A 15,453-nucleotide genomic window follows, 5' to 3' on the forward strand; every position below is an offset into this window, starting at 1 on the left:
TGGGCTCTAGGCAGATGGATGACCAGTGATATTTGTTGGGTTTTGGTCTAAGTGGAACACCTAAGACAATCTCTGATTCATAGCGAAGTTGTGGGGCCATCTCTTGCTTAAACCCTAAAATCACCCTTCACACCCTCACAGCCCCGTGATGTTACAAAGAGGCAAACCCTAACTTGTAAGGCTACTCTATCTTCTTCCTTTTCGTTTTCCTCTTGTGATACTGTGATTTTGTGATTGTTTTTTGTTTGATGAGAGAACAGATTTTATTTGTTCAATTTTGGTTTAGCTTGAATGCTATAGTTGTCCTTATAGTTTGCTTGATTACAAAAGGGAACGAAACATTTTTTTTTGGGATTATGGTATTTGATAGTTGTTGCTAGATGAATATAGATAGTGATGTAACTGAATGTGTTTCGCGAAAGCTTGACTTGGAGAATAGCAAAATTTGAATCTTTCTGGGCAATGGACGAACTTCACTGAACTGGATTTTTATATATGTTTCCTTGATTATGGCACTAGATATCTAAAATAATTTGCTGAAAATGAAAATTTAGAGGGTTAAACAGGTGTGTTAGCTACAAAAAGGGAGGATGTGATGATTTTCTGAGATCTAATACATCTGAAAAACCACTATTGTGCTTCTAGTTGGGGCATGCCCTTGTTGTTTTGCTAGTTTTTTTTTTAGTCCTTGGCATGCTTGCATGGTTCGATTTGAAACCGCACATTGACATTCTCATTTGAGCTTATTTTTGCAATATGTTGGTTCTTCGATGAGCTTCATGGTAATGATTGGCACAGTGAAGGAATACTGAAAGGATCAATTTGGTTAAGCTAAGGATATATTCTTTCTTTGTTTAGCTCTTCAATTCCCTTTGTTTGTATGCGCTTATTGTTGTTGCTTTGGTTAATTTGTTATATTCTCGTTACTGGTGACACTCTATTGCAACCATTTTCGCACCAGTGATTTGGCCTGTACAACTTGAATTCAGTCACCAGCACCCTTTTATAATATTGAATTTGGAAATAGCAGTTCTCATATACGTGTTTATTTTATTTTTCACTTATTGTGCATGTTGTCTTTCTCTCCTTAGAGTTCAGGGTTCTCTAAAGCTAGGGTACAATGAGATTGGAGAAGTGTTGGTTTTGCTCATCTACTATTTACCCTGGTCATGGTATCCAGTTTGTCCGAAATGATGCCAAGGTAAATGTTTCGCATCCATTATTATGTCATGTACTGCAGGCATTTGTTTGTAATATGTACTTTTTTGTTGTTGCTTAAATGTTGCAAAAAATAAAATTTGCTTGAATCATGATTCTGGTTGGATCTATTTGACATTGAATTAATATCGTACCGGTGATCCATTAAGGTAATTGATCATCATACCCTGCATAAGCATAAAATTTTTTCTTGTGATATTATCCATATCTCAGATTGGGAGTTGGTTTAACTTTGATTTTCTTGCATCCTTAACTGTATATGAGGTCAAGTTGATTGCCTTACCTCCACTTAGAAAGAAATCTATACAATATGAAATTAAATTTGTGAACTTTACTTTAAGTTTTCTTGATCTGGTATTTGATCACGAACTCTCTCTTGTCTGTTTTAACCATGAACGCTCAATTGCTTATCAGCTATGTTTTCTATCTATAATGTTAGCCGCTTGTGGATTAGATTATGGCTTAAGAAGAGTTCTGTTTCATAATCCTTATCTTCTAGTTGTGTTCTATCTATTTAGAATTATTCATCTATGTTGCCAGTTCAATCACCGAAAACTTGAGTCTGTCATTTGTGCAGAAGATTTTTTTTGTTCAAGTTTCTGATTACCAGTCTTTCTGCAGATTTTTCGATTTTGTAGATCCAAATGCCATAAGAACTTTAAAATGAAGAGAAACCCACGCAAAGTAAAATGGACCAAGGCCTACAGGCGTTTGCATGGAAAGGACATGACACAGGTTAACATACTTGTTTTCACTTATTTCTTTCTACGATCATATCAATCAATAATCATCCTTTTATTCACTAGGTCGAGGAAAAAAAAAAATTCTGCCTTTTTCTCTTTATTGCTCATTTCTTTCTTCCTTGCCCAGGATTCAACCTTTGAATTTGAGAGAAAGAGGAATAGACCTGAGAGATATGATAGGAATCTTGCTGAGAATACTCTGAAGGCTATTAAGAAGATTGATAAAGTCAGATCTAACAGGGAAGCCAAACACATTGAAAAGAGGTTCTACATTCTCTCCACTGTATTTCACATTGAAAAGGACTAAATACATTTCACTTCTATTAAAATCTCTTATAAATTAAAAATCTGTGCAGGATGAAGGTGAAGAAAGGTAAGGAGCAGAGAGAGGCAGCGAAGGAATTGGAGCAGAGTATCCACTTGGTTAAACCTCCTTCAGTTCTTGCTGAAGATCCATCTCTCACATTGCCCAAGATCAAGGTCACTGTCTCCAAACATCAAACAGAGGAAAACCATGCAATGGAGGAGTGATTTTTTTTTTTTTACTGGTTTATATTATATGTGCCTTTCTCTTTTGTTCTTTTTCTTTTCATTTCTTTGTTGGAAGAGAGGGAGTTTGTGTAAGAGGTGTTTCAGCACTTGTAATTGCAGGGGTGTCAATCCTGTAATGGCAGGGGACTATGACATTTTCTTGCCTTTTGTGGCAGAGATGATACTGTTTTTGATAATTTTACAATTATTATAATTAAATTAGATAATGGAACTGGTTAACATACAGCGTTAGTTTTCAACTTCCTTCATCTTTTGTGGCATATGATTAGGAACCTCTCTGATTTACTTAAAAGTAGAAATTACTTTTACATCTCTAAGTTATGTCAAAGTTAATATATATATTTTTGCATTTTTAAAAACTAACAGTTTAGACTTTATATTTTAATTTCGTTAAATTGAAAGTCTCTCAAATAAAATAATATTTTTTTGGGTTTAATAAAATTGAAATATGATGATTAAATTGGTAGATGAAAAAAAAAGAGACTTTTAAAGTTCTAAAATTAAAAAAAAAATCTTGATTAACTTTGAAAAATATACATCCTAAACATATAGTATTAGAGTTTAGATTCTGCTCTGTAACCCTTTCATTTTAACTGTATCTTTGTGTTTTTTGATCATTTGAAAGGCTGAGCTTTCCAACTGAAAAATGTCAGCTGATAATTTCCCTTTTTTTTCTTTCTTTTTTTAAAGAAAAATAAAGAAAAGGGAGAAGAAGATATGTTTGATCCTCTGCACACGTGTCATTCTCATTCTCTGGACTGCTTCCAGTTCATAGAAACAAACAACGGTCGCCACTCACCACATAACTGAAACAACACAGATTACCGCCAAAAGCAAAACAAGCAAGAAAAATGTTTGTCCTCTCACCCTCTCTTCCCTTCCATAGCTGTGTCGTCTTCCGCCATAGGAGCTTCGTAGTCCGCTCTTCGTCTAGTGTCCAAGAGGTCGAGAAAGCCCCACAAGATAGAGACTTGAGCTCCGAGCTTTACTCTTCGTCGCCGTTTCCTTCTATTAAAGCGGCGAAGCGAGTGGTCTTGGTGCGCCATGGCCAGAGCACGTGGAACGCCGAAGGAAGGATCCAAGGGAGTTCTAACTTCTCCGTTTTGACTCCGAAGGGCGAGGCTCAGGCTGATACTTCGCGTCAGATGCTTATTGATGATTCCTTCGATGTTTGCTTCAGCAGGTTCCTACTTCTCGTCGTTTTATTGGTATTGGACCTGCCGTTTTGTGTTGTTTTATTTCTTACAATCATTTCTACTTATTTGTAATTTTAGCCCCTTGATTCGATCGAAACGAACAGCTGAAATCATTTGGGGATCTCGCAAGGAGGAAATCATTACAGATTCTGATTTGAGAGAAATCGACCTCTATTCCTTTCAAGTAACTTCCGTTCTATTTTTTTTTTTTTTTTTGAAAATAATTTTTATTGTTATAGTTTTGGGTTGCTGAGATTGTGGGTGGAATATAGGGCCTTCTAAAACATGAGGGGAAGGCGAAGTTTGGTGCAGCTTATCGACAATGGCAGGTAGACGCTGCAAATTTCAACATTGATGGTCATTACCCAGTGAGGGAGTTGTGGGCTCGAGCCAGAAACTGCTGGAATCAAATCCTATCCCATGATAGCAGGTCCGTTCTTGTGGTTGCTCACAATGCTGTTAATCAGGCTCTGGTTGCAACAGCTATTGGTACTATTTCCTTCCTCTATTCTACATTCATGTTGAACCTAAAGTTTTAGGATTGTCATTTTTTATTTACTCTCTCTCTTTTGTCAACGATCAGGATTGGGAACCGAGTATTTCAGGATTTTACTTCAGAGCAATTGTGGTGTGAGTGTGCTGGATTTCACCCCGCGAGCTGATGGTGGATCGCCCTATATATGTCTTAATCGTTTGAACCAGGTACACATCTGTTTCATGATAAATTCTGATAATATATTCTATCATTAATATATGGAAGTAAGTAAGGCTAGAACTGGTAATATCCAATGTCCATTTATGCCAGAACTTGATGTAGTTGTTTGAATATCAGAACTAACCAAATTTTATTTTCTCAAATGGCTCTATGATATTCATGTTAAATTGGTTTTACTTTATATTTTTTAATATTTAAAACATGTGCTGGGCGAAACCAAGTTTATTGTTAAAAAAACGAAAGATAATTCCACAAATAATTTCTGAATCCGTTTGGGATCTTAAGTTTTTATTATTCAAGACTTTGTTAGAGGAAAATACTTCTAGCTAACTCAACAGCTGATTGATGAACTGCATACAACCAACTATTATGTACTTGAATTAGAATTGAGGTTTTGATATGTTAGCAGCAACTGCAAATGAATATAGTAACACTTGATTTTTGTTCTCTGTTAAATTTCCTTGCAATGTTGATACAGACACCGAGTTCACCTGTTGCTGGTGGAAGTTCTGCGGGCAGAAAAACCAGTAGGCGGATCATACTTGTTTGTCATGGAACTTTACAGGGGGATATAGAGGTCTGAATCCATCACAAAGAAATATATATTTGTTTTTGCTCATGTCATATCCATGTTTTTTTAATTAGATGTGAATTAGATTGTCAAGGAAGCCAATCAGTCTTTAATCTCAGGTTGCACTTAGATTTGTGTTTGGACCAATGAGTTATAGCCATGAGCTATTGGTTTTGGATTTGGAACAATCACTGCCTTAAAAGCTCAAATTGTATTTACTCTAAAATGCATAAGCAGGCATGCAATGGAAACACATGAACAAATATAATGACCTATGTATGATGTTGGGGTGAATTGGTTGTCTATTTTCATGAAAATCAGTAATCAAACTTGCGATGCGTTGAGTCTGAGAAAATCATGTTACCTTCAGTTAAACATGGTTCATGAAGTTAATACAACCTTATCTAAATTTACTATGCAGCAGCCATTTTGGTTTGTCTTCATATATTTCTCGGTTATGATTAACTCCTTCAATGTTTCACAGGGTCTTTTTCCTAACTCTGGTGATCATCCAATGAATATGCTAGGAATTATACAGGTACCTCACCCTTATGGAAGTTTGTAAATAATTTGGTTACAAAGCGCTATCCTGAATTTCTTGTGGATTCTTGACAGACTCAGAAAACTGCAGAGCTTCTTCTTGATCTTAAAGTAAACACTATATTCAGCAGTCCTAAGAATGCTTGTTTTGAGACGGCCAAGGTCATCTCCAGAGTAAGCTCTTGCTCCACATTCTCGAGTCAGTATGTTCCTCTGCACGAATTATATGCTCATAATGGGAAATCTGGGGAGGCTTATCTAGTGGGGTGCTTTTTATGCGCTGGAAAATTCAATTTCCTACCTCAAGATAATATATTGATTCCACTGTTGACCTTTTCCCATGAACTAACTGCAACTGGCTATCTTCATTAGGTGCAAGAAGCAGCAGATTGTTTGGGTGCTGATTGTGTGCCACGATATGTAGAAATGAAACAAATGGGAGACCTTGATGTCGGAGACATCCTACGTCAATTGAATAAGGCAAGAATAATCAAGACAATTTATGGATGTTTTAATTTGAGTACTTCCTTGCAAGATTTATTTTTGTCTTCTGTCTGTTATTTCTTGACGAAGATATAGAACACTCAAATATTTTTCTTTTCTTTGTAATCTACACAGGATGCGAGTGAGGCTCCAGCATATCCGCCTGGTTTTCTGAATAGATTTGAGGATGACACACTTCTAGCTTTGTGGGAGAAGTCTGGGAAAGCCTGGCAATCTTTGTTGAATGAGCTATCTGATGAATCTGAGCCAGAAAAGATTGTTGTCACAGTTGGTCATCCTGCAATGCACATAGCACTGATGGCTCACTGCCTGAATCTGACCAAGGATTGGACGGCGTCATTTCATCTTGACGCTGGAAGTATTAGTGTCGTCGACTTTCCTGATGGACCTACCGGAAGAGGCGTCATCCGGTGCATAAATTACACTGCTCACTTGGGAAGATGGTCTATACCCATTACACGATCAACAGCAGATGATGAAGAGTTCTAATTGTTTAGAACATCTAGTGTCAATTATCTTGAAATTTATAATTTAGCATTAAATTACAGGAATCCTCAAACAGCAGTGATCATAGTGTACAGTATTTAAGTGCTTATTGATATTGATACTATCTTTTTGGCCTATCATAGTAATTTCATTATGGGTGTTGTGCTCAAATCATAAGACATTTCAATCATGTTAAACTTTACCTTGATAATTGCATGTGAAAATTTTGTAAATTTTAATTACTTTTATCAATTGATTCAAAAGTTGTTGGCTGCCGATCAGAGTAGCCTGATTGTTTTCCTTTATTTTTAAGATACATGAACTGATTCTTTATTTATTAAATATTCATTTTTATGGATATTCAGTTTCATGATGTGAATGGAGAAAACTACCATCAATTATTGTCAATTGCTATAATTAAGTTTAAGCTAGTGTCTAATTTAACATGTTTTAATCATCAAAATTTATTTAAAATATGTTTTAATAATATCTAAAATAAAAATAAAATAACAGATTTTAGCTGCAATACCGAACAAGCCGTTAATGGGTAACCAAACTTGTTCATGGAGCTGGGCTGGGCTCACAGAAAGGGTTCGAAATCTCATGATCCATAATCCGATGTCGTCAAATGGGGTTTTGCAGGGGTTTAGGGTTCACAGGGGACACAAAGAGAGCACAAAGAATGGCAACTTGGGGAATTGCAGGGAGATCCACCTCTACATTGATGCGTGCAACATGGAGAGCCACGACTGCAACGGAATCAGCATGCGCAAAAATTCCTATATCAGCTTTGGTTCGCCCATGTCGTCCCAATTTCACTCTCCTCAAGTCTCGAATTTCCTCTCATTCTCTAAGGTTTCTTTTCGATTCTTCTTCTTCTTCATCATCATCGTCATTTTCTAACTTCTGTTATGCTTATGCGTGTATTCCTTCTTAATCTATTATTGTGGTATTTGATTGGATAGTGGAAGGTTTGTTCGGCGAGAATTGAGCTCACTTTTGCCCGTCCATAGTGCAATCGCTTCGGCTTGCCTTGTCTCCAAGCTCCCCAGTGAACTCAGCACCTCCGCCGAAGGTTTTGGTTTCCTCTCTCTTTCTCTCTCTCTCTCTCTCTCTCTCTCTCTCTCTCTCTCTCTCTCTCTCACACGAGCAACTCGGATTGTTTTTATTCTTAACCAATATGCAGCTGCAGTTGAGAATTTATGAATTTTTGAGATACGGTTCAGTCATTAATCATTCAGAAAATTTTGTAATTGAACAGGCAATTTAAATTATTAGACTGAGTTATTTGAATTATATTGAATTCTATTAACATTTGAAGGAGGATTCTCATGTTTGAATACGAATTCCTTCATAGTACATACAGGTCATTGTTAAGGGATGCTCAATAGAATTTGATATAGTAAGTGGTCAACGAGAATACAAATCGTAATCGGAGACCTTTAGTGTTTGGATTTTAGATGTGGATAATGGATGCCTTGCTAAATGAAGTGATAGCACTAGGATTTTATAAGGTACTATGAAAGGTGCTTTAATGCAAATGTTCAAGTGAGAATTAAAAAAAAAAAAAAAGAAGCAAAATGGGTAGAAATAGCAAAATCTTTTTGCCTTTTGTCAATTATAGCCAACATTTTTAGTTTTATCTAACTTAGCCTGATTTCAAAGGTTAGTATTAATTATAGCTAGGAACTTTGAGAAATAAATTTTGTAAAAAGAATTAACACTAACCCACAATTTAAAAAAAAACTTTTTTATGCTAACTTGACTGCATGCCTCAGCAAAATTTATGTCTCAATTAAGCTATTGGCTATAATTAATGCTAACCTTTAAAATCAGGCTAAATTAGACAAAAATTAAATGTATTGGTTATAATTGACAAAAGGCGTAAAGGTTTGGATATTTCTACCTATTTTGCCTTTAAAAAAATGAATATCTATGGTTTTGACATATAATTTACGCAGGTTTAGGTTCACATTAGAATAATTGAGTAAACCTGCTGAGTACAAGATGATGAAATAGATGTCCTTTTACAAATAGCTCCAAATTTAAATCATGGTTGGATAAGGGAATAGTAGGATTCTTGAACTGACTGCATAACTTGCATAAATGGATTGCTTAGGATGATAAGTATGATTCTGAAAAGGAACAATGAAAGTGAGAGAGATGAAATCTATTCCGAAAATGAGGTATTTTTTGGTATCAGAAAATTTATCCATGATGCGAAAATGCTTAAGAAAGAAGCAATAAGAAGTCCTCTCTTTCCCGTCAACTCATCATGGCTGCCATTGGCTTACTAAGAATCTAAAGTATAGTTAACAAAAGTTATATAGTTAAAGAGCAGAACCATGAATACGATGCATTGTCACAAATCAGGGTTCTGGAATATGAAGATTATAGCCTATAATATAAAAGGAAATAACTGCTAATTGCTAACAAATTATTTAAAATGCTGATTAACTTCAACAGGAAAAAGAATATGATCATGACTTGTCAGGTTTTCTCCTATTTCAGTTGCTACTTGCTAATCAGTAGACAGATTTTCCTATCTTTGAAATTCAGGCACTAACCATCTGCATTGAGGAAATTAGTAATTTCAGAATAATTTTCTTAGTCCATGTATTAATGAAAGCTTTAAGGTTGTACCTGTCATCTCTTAGATAAGAGAGGTGCAAGTATCATAGTACCTTGAACTTACTTGAAACATAGTGTGTCTGTTATTTTAAGATCAAGCAATTTTCCAACTGTATTGTTAGGAAACCAAAACATTTTGAAATTTGTGATATTCTGTTTGCGTAAGGGTGAGATGTTAGCTTTGTTTTGGCATTACTCAACATCTGTGTCTCGTAAAAGATCTAACCAGTGGATTTAGCTAGAAGATATGAATGCATTAAACTGGCTGTGGTTTGGTTATGAAGTAGTTAGCTTAATGAGCTTGATAGGATGCAGTTTTCTTCCAATTTAATTGGCGGAAATAAATAGTTTCATATAAAGTAATGTTTGCAAAGAGCAGAAAATATAAAAAACATCAAGATTAACTTCTTTACATGCTGGATTCTATTGCATTTTCTTATTCATTGAAGTATACATCTAGAGACTTATGCCCCCTTTCTGTTGATGACAGGTAGATTTGCTAATTATCTCAGTCCCATCTAGTACCGAGTGTTTGCAATGGTGAAGAGTTTTCTTTGTCATAGTTGAATGACAAATCAGTTTTTCTACCGCAACTGAAATTGACGCCTCTTTGAGGTCAACTGCTGAACAATTTCGTTACTCTCTTTAAATTAGTAGCCAGTCTGGAGTAATCTCTACTATATTTTCAAGTGAATTTTTTTGGGATGGTGGAAGGATAACTTTTGGCTTTTGTATCCTTTTAATCTCTTAAGAACTAAATTGAAGCTTGTAACAGTGCAGGAGTATGATTGCGATGCTAGTTATTGTATCTGATTAATGCATTAACGGGATGAAATTATTTTTCGATGATGACTTAACAGAAATGTCTTTCGATAATGTACTTTCAGGCTAGCATTTTCCCTAATCTTGCATTTGCACGAGAGAGTGGAAATCTGCAAATATGATGTAACACTAATAGGACATGTTTTTGAGGAAGAGTAGTAGATGCTACTATTCATGTAAATATTTTTATTTTGCTAAATAGTGATTTGGAATTTTCCCTCCTTTTCATTTTAGATTTATCTCAAGTGAGCAAAAATTTGTGATAGGAAGGAAAGGGTACTGTCCACTTTCTGGATCTACTTGATACCAAGACAATGTGTGTTCCTTGTCCATGTTCTTGAATTATAGCCATATTTCTGTCCTCGTCCTTTCTTTTTTACCTCGTGGGACCAAGGAATTTCTGTATTAATAGAGAATGAATCAATCATGCTGCTACATTTTAGAATTTGTGTCCCATTTGATTTCTCATATACACCTATTCTCTCTCCTTTTTTGTGAGAGCACATTATATTGATTTTGATTTTTGTGCGTAGCTTCCCTGACTTGTTCTTGATTCCTGTTGTCCTGGGTCCAAAGCTTCAACAACTCTCTGTGGCCACCTGGAATCTGTACTATGGAACTTGGATTTATAAGAGCTTTCGTGTGGGAAGAATAGATTTTAGGAAGATCCATGGTGAAAAGATATGGACATCCAGGTTAGAAAATTTAGTTATATTATAATTTGGAGATCTCAGTTCAGGTTGAGCCAAAAATCTTTATTTCTTATTGCATTAAGCTGAAATCTTCTGCCACACAAATTAATAAAGAGTGGCAGTTCAATCTTTGTCACAATAATTTTCTATTCTGAAGCAAAAAGCTTGAAACTTTCTTAATTAACTTGGGTCTGGCCTTTTGCAACTTCCATTCTGTAGATATCAGACAAGTGTATGCGTGTGGGTTTAAGAGAAGGTTAATCCGTGTACTTGAACACATACGTGAATTTTAGAAAATATTTTTTATAAAAAATATTGAAATTTAAGCTTGGTTGTCAAGTATTCAAGTTTGATTTGCATTTAACTTGATTAATCATCTTATGGGATACGTGATATAACCCAAAATTAATATATATTAGCAAATTCTCTTACAGAAGTCTATAATTGAGTTGGTTAACACGTTCATAAATGTTATTGAGTTGGTTATAAATGTTATAAATGAATTTGTAATTCCTACAAAGGACACTTTGGATGAGTGCTTTTCTCCTCCTTCAGTTAATTTTTGAGTGAATTATGTCTGTTTTAAATTTAATATGGTATTAGAGTTTTTCGATATTGAGTTTCCTATAAATATATTAGGGATCAGTTAAATTTTAAATTCTAACCGTGAGCGGTGAGTTGAGTTGAATTCAATTTCAATTGTGGAAAGGCACAATAGATAATGTGTCGACAATTTATTTACAATTCTCCTCGTAAATTAATTTGTGAGTGGATTAGATCTGATTTAAATTTAACAGAATTAAATAAGTAAATTACATAATATGCGCTGAAAAATATATAAAATTTTGCGAAACAAAATTACGTGGGTTTTTGTCTCACTTGTCAGTGGCTTTTATTTAAAATTTAATAGAAAAGCTTTGCTCTTCTTTGAGAAATCTTTGCTTGTATTATATACATAGAGGTGGGTGGGAAGTGGTGAAACTGGGATTGGGAATCATTGCTAGAAATGAATGAAGAATTAAAAGGTATCAAATTCTTGATGGGTTATCTTAGCAAGTTGGGAGTGTTAACAACTTCCCACAAACCAACAAATTAAATAATTCCTCACTCTCTTCACTTCCTAATATATATGTTTTTGGGATTAGAGCCTTATCGTCATGTTTAAATAATCTCCATCTTCAATTCAAAATGGACAATTGGGATTTTTCAAAAAATAATTTTGATTTTAAATTTAATAAACACAATTATCTCAAACCTAAAACCAAACTTAATTGAATTGCTGATTACTTTATTATTCTTGAAAATTATAAATTTAGTAGATAAGGGTATGCTAAGAAGTTAATAAAAATAATTATCTTTTTTTTTTCCTTTAAAAAAATTGACTTCATACAATGATAATTAAGAAGCAAATGAGAAGAAGTCAGGTCTTACAGTGTGCTTAATTAGGACATTAAACATATGAAGCTTCCCCTAATTTTAAGGGAATGGTTTGCAGTTGAGAGGTACAGTGAGACAAAACAACTAATGATGTACATGTTTTAGTTCTGACTATTACATTTATTAATTTTCATTAATTCTCTGCCTGCCTTATTCAACTCTTTAACAAATATATATTTATATATTTAATTTTATTTATTAATTACCAACTCTGTGGTCAAAATTGAGCCTAGTTAGGAGTTGGCTTCACCAGTATAATTTATGTTGAAATTAAAAATAAAAAATAAAAAATCCATGGTCAAAATCTGTGGCTCTTAGCTATCTTCTAAGTACACCAATTTTTTTGGTGCTGAAAACTCACACACCAAAAGTTGATGTGACCCATATGCAATTCTTAAATATTCAATGATTATTCTCAAAATTATTTTATTTAATTTTTTTTTCAAATACACTTATATTTTTATATTATTATTTAAATTATTTTATTAAACACTTGAATTAAGTTTTTATTTATACTTCAAAATTGAATTAGAAATATGGTTTAAATTAAAATTTTATATTTATTATTTTTAAGAGGCCAAATAGAATGTCACAAATCCTTTTAGAGAATATTTTATCATAATGAATTTGTTGGATATAAATTTAGATTAATCAAATTAATTCGGAGAAAGCGACAGCATTTTTCTTCACATAATTATATGAAGAATTAGGAGTGGACAGAGATAGAGCAAGAGGAAGCTTAGCTTGTCTTGGTGAAGGAAAGATGCCATAAGGGAATTTCTTGGAATCATGTAAACCCAAAACAAAAGAATTTCATTTCAGTGGGATTCTGTTTTTCTTTAATCATTTCTTTCTCTCTCATCACATTTCCCAGTTTTTTAACAGTTTTAGCCTTTTAGGAACTTCCCACAACCTCTTCAAGTATACCTCACTTTATATGAAACTAATATTTTATTATTTGGATATAAAAAGACATAAAAAAAGAAAGAGGAAAAGTGTTTGGGAATCCATCTTTCTCGGGAACCAAACAGAGAATAAAGTTGTATTCTTGAACTATTACCAAATTTGAAAAAGATGAGTCACGATATGGATTATTAGTTAATCATGAGTTTGATCAATCAAACTTTATATGCACTAATCACCAAACCAAACCCTTTTTTAAAGCTTGTTTAGGAACATTAAATAAAAGATTAGGTTTTAGGACATATGCTTGTTAAAAAGATTTCTTTGGTGCTCATGGCTATCTCTTAAAAGAATTTTTCTTTTTTTAATTTTTATTATCTTTAATAACTCAGATAGTAATTACATTAAAATTGAATCAAAGAAATACCCAACATTAAAATTAAATTAGAGATATTGGATTTAACTCTCTCAATCTCCCTTCTTCTTAATTGAAAAAAAATTTAAGCATTTTGAAAACCTATTTATTTTGGAAGGTAAAAGTAAAAAAAATTAATAATTAATTTATATATTCTAAAAAATTCACTAGTTAATTTCTTGATTTTAAATAATATATTAAAAATTTTTTAAAATTTTAAAAAATTTATAAATTAATTTTTCTATTAATTTTAGCGGTTAAATATTGTAAAAAAATTAAAATACCATTAAATAGAGAAACTAATTAATATATATTTTTATTAAATTAAAAAATTAATTAATAAATTTTTTCATACTATAAAAATTAAATAGTAAAACACATAATAATTAAAATTAATAAAAAAATTAACAAAATTTTAAAATATATAATTTTAAAATTAATAAATCAACTAATAAATTTTACTATAATATATTTTTTAAAAAAATAACAAAAAAGTACTCGTTCTTATGAGTTTGCTTTTGAGGTTTATTTAGTAGCCATCTCAATCTGTAGTTGGCTTGCTTCTGAAGCTGCAACATTCCATTTCCAAGGATATGTAGTAAGGTACACATATGTGTCAGAAGTGTATGATTATATTAAAAAATTTTCAGTATATTATAAGATTTCATTTGGTAAAAATTTACACTTTTTCAAATTCAGAAAACAGATGAAATTTTAGAATTTTTTCTTTGAGCAAAACTTTTATACATATTTCTTTAATTGATTATACCTTATTCTATTTTTATAAGACAATATATATTAATAAATATATTATTAACACAAATAATTATGCTAATTTTCAACTTTTATTTGTAAAGTCTGTGATGATGTTAGGTTCAGAAAATAGGGTTTTACAATGAGTTCTGTAAAACTGAAAAAACTTAGAATTAGAGGAGTGTATTTCTCCTTTTATATGTTTCCTTTTATCTGCTAGTGACGTGTTAACAGAACGTATATCATTGGACCACCTGTCCCTGCTATGTTGATACGGACGTACGAGGGAATTAAATTCCTGTCCCATACGTAACGGCCCCTGATTCTCCCGGACGCGCGTATGGGTGGTCCCAAGTGAAGGAGTGGTAGATCTTCTTCCTGATTCTGAACCAGACCGAATGATATGATATGAGATGAACCCGGAGAAGATTTTATTCATCGGGCCCAAAGGGCTAGGCCAGCCTGATTGAGAAGATTGATGGGAGTCTGGCCTTTAAGCTGAGTGGGCCGGACTTGATGCATGTGATGAGGCTTGAAGGTCCCTAGAAGAGGACCTGGTGTCGTGGGCCTGATCCTGATCCTAGACCGGAGTGAAGAAATTCAGCGGTCATCAGTCTCAATTTTTAATAATTAAAATCTAAAAATTTATATAATTTTTTATTTTATTTGAATTTTTAAAATAAAATAAATGAAGTAATTTTCAACAGATAGGCAAATTAAAAAATTTGATTAATAACTATTAAAATAATTAATATTACCTAATTCAAAATTGTAAGACCATAAACGGTTTCTAACATTCTTGATTATCCGTTCAAAGTCACATTCAGCAATTTAAACATTGATGATGACAGGGGAACATGTCCTAAGACACTACAAGTATAGGACCAGACTGTTCATGGGGTCGTAAAACTATGGCTGCTCCCTTGTACCCAAAGAGGGGCTATAGTGTCCTACATTTTTAGGACAGATTCCTCCATGCCCAAGTCTCTATCCTTTTCTCATTTAAAGCTTTTTTTTTTTATTAAAATTAATTAATCTCTCTTATTCTTAATCTATCAGTAATTATGTATGTTTGGTTACCAACTCATCATTACATTTAACATTCTCATAGAGCTTAATCTCTCAAGTCTTGTCTTCTTTCTTCTCTCTTCTTTTTAAGCTTTTTAATGCTTTCATCATACCTTCTTTTCTTTTTCTCTTCGTTAGTTTCAACTTTTTTTAGTAAATTGCCACAACTTTCACTTTACTCTTGTTTAACTACTTTTTAAATTAATA

General features: G+C 33.1%; 3 protein-coding genes across 4 annotated transcripts; all 3 read left to right on the top strand.

Moving 5' to 3' along the window:
• Positions 1-25: 25 nt before the first annotated feature.
• LOC110625521 (probable ribosome biogenesis protein RLP24) lies at positions 26-2,752 on the top strand. Its single transcript, XM_021771145.2, has 5 exons — positions 26-175; positions 1,092-1,201; positions 1,840-1,953; positions 2,089-2,225; positions 2,318-2,752. Exons 2-5 carry the CDS (start codon positions 1,121-1,123, stop codon positions 2,490-2,492), a joined length of 507 nt encoding a protein of 168 aa, XP_021626837.1. The 5' UTR covers positions 26-175; positions 1,092-1,120; the 3' UTR covers positions 2,493-2,752.
• A 402-nt stretch (positions 2,753-3,154) lies between these two features.
• LOC110625501 (probable 2-carboxy-D-arabinitol-1-phosphatase) lies at positions 3,155-6,679 on the top strand. Its single transcript, XM_021771117.2, has 9 exons — positions 3,155-3,696; positions 3,788-3,893; positions 3,982-4,198; positions 4,293-4,411; positions 4,903-5,001; positions 5,480-5,533; positions 5,611-5,709; positions 5,908-6,015; positions 6,154-6,679. Exons 1-9 carry the CDS (start codon positions 3,365-3,367, stop codon positions 6,526-6,528), a joined length of 1,509 nt encoding a protein of 502 aa, XP_021626809.1. The 5' UTR covers positions 3,155-3,364; the 3' UTR covers positions 6,529-6,679.
• A 476-nt stretch (positions 6,680-7,155) lies between these two features.
• Positions 7,156-10,000, top strand: LOC110625920. 2 transcript variants are annotated; one of them, XM_021771619.2, is made up of 3 exons: positions 7,156-7,380; positions 7,491-7,600; positions 9,647-10,000. In XM_021771619.2, the coding sequence occupies exons 1-3, from the start codon at positions 7,208-7,210 to the stop codon at positions 9,676-9,678; spliced, it is 315 nt and encodes a 104-aa protein (XP_021627311.2). In that variant the 5' UTR covers positions 7,156-7,207; the 3' UTR covers positions 9,679-10,000. The 2 variants fall into 2 exon arrangements, with proteins under 2 accessions (XP_021627311.2, XP_043817696.1); XM_043961761.1 differs by lacking the exon at positions 9,647-10,000 and adding an exon at positions 7,651-8,110 and having other exon boundaries at positions 7,159-7,380; positions 7,491-7,620.
• Positions 10,001-15,453: the final 5,453 nt, after the last annotated feature.

The sequence above is a fragment of the Manihot esculenta genome, chromosome 11, assembly GCF_001659605.2.
Source record: "Manihot esculenta cultivar AM560-2 chromosome 11, M.esculenta_v8, whole genome shotgun sequence".
In the NCBI taxonomy this organism is placed as follows: Eukaryota; Viridiplantae; Streptophyta; class Magnoliopsida; order Malpighiales; family Euphorbiaceae; genus Manihot; species Manihot esculenta.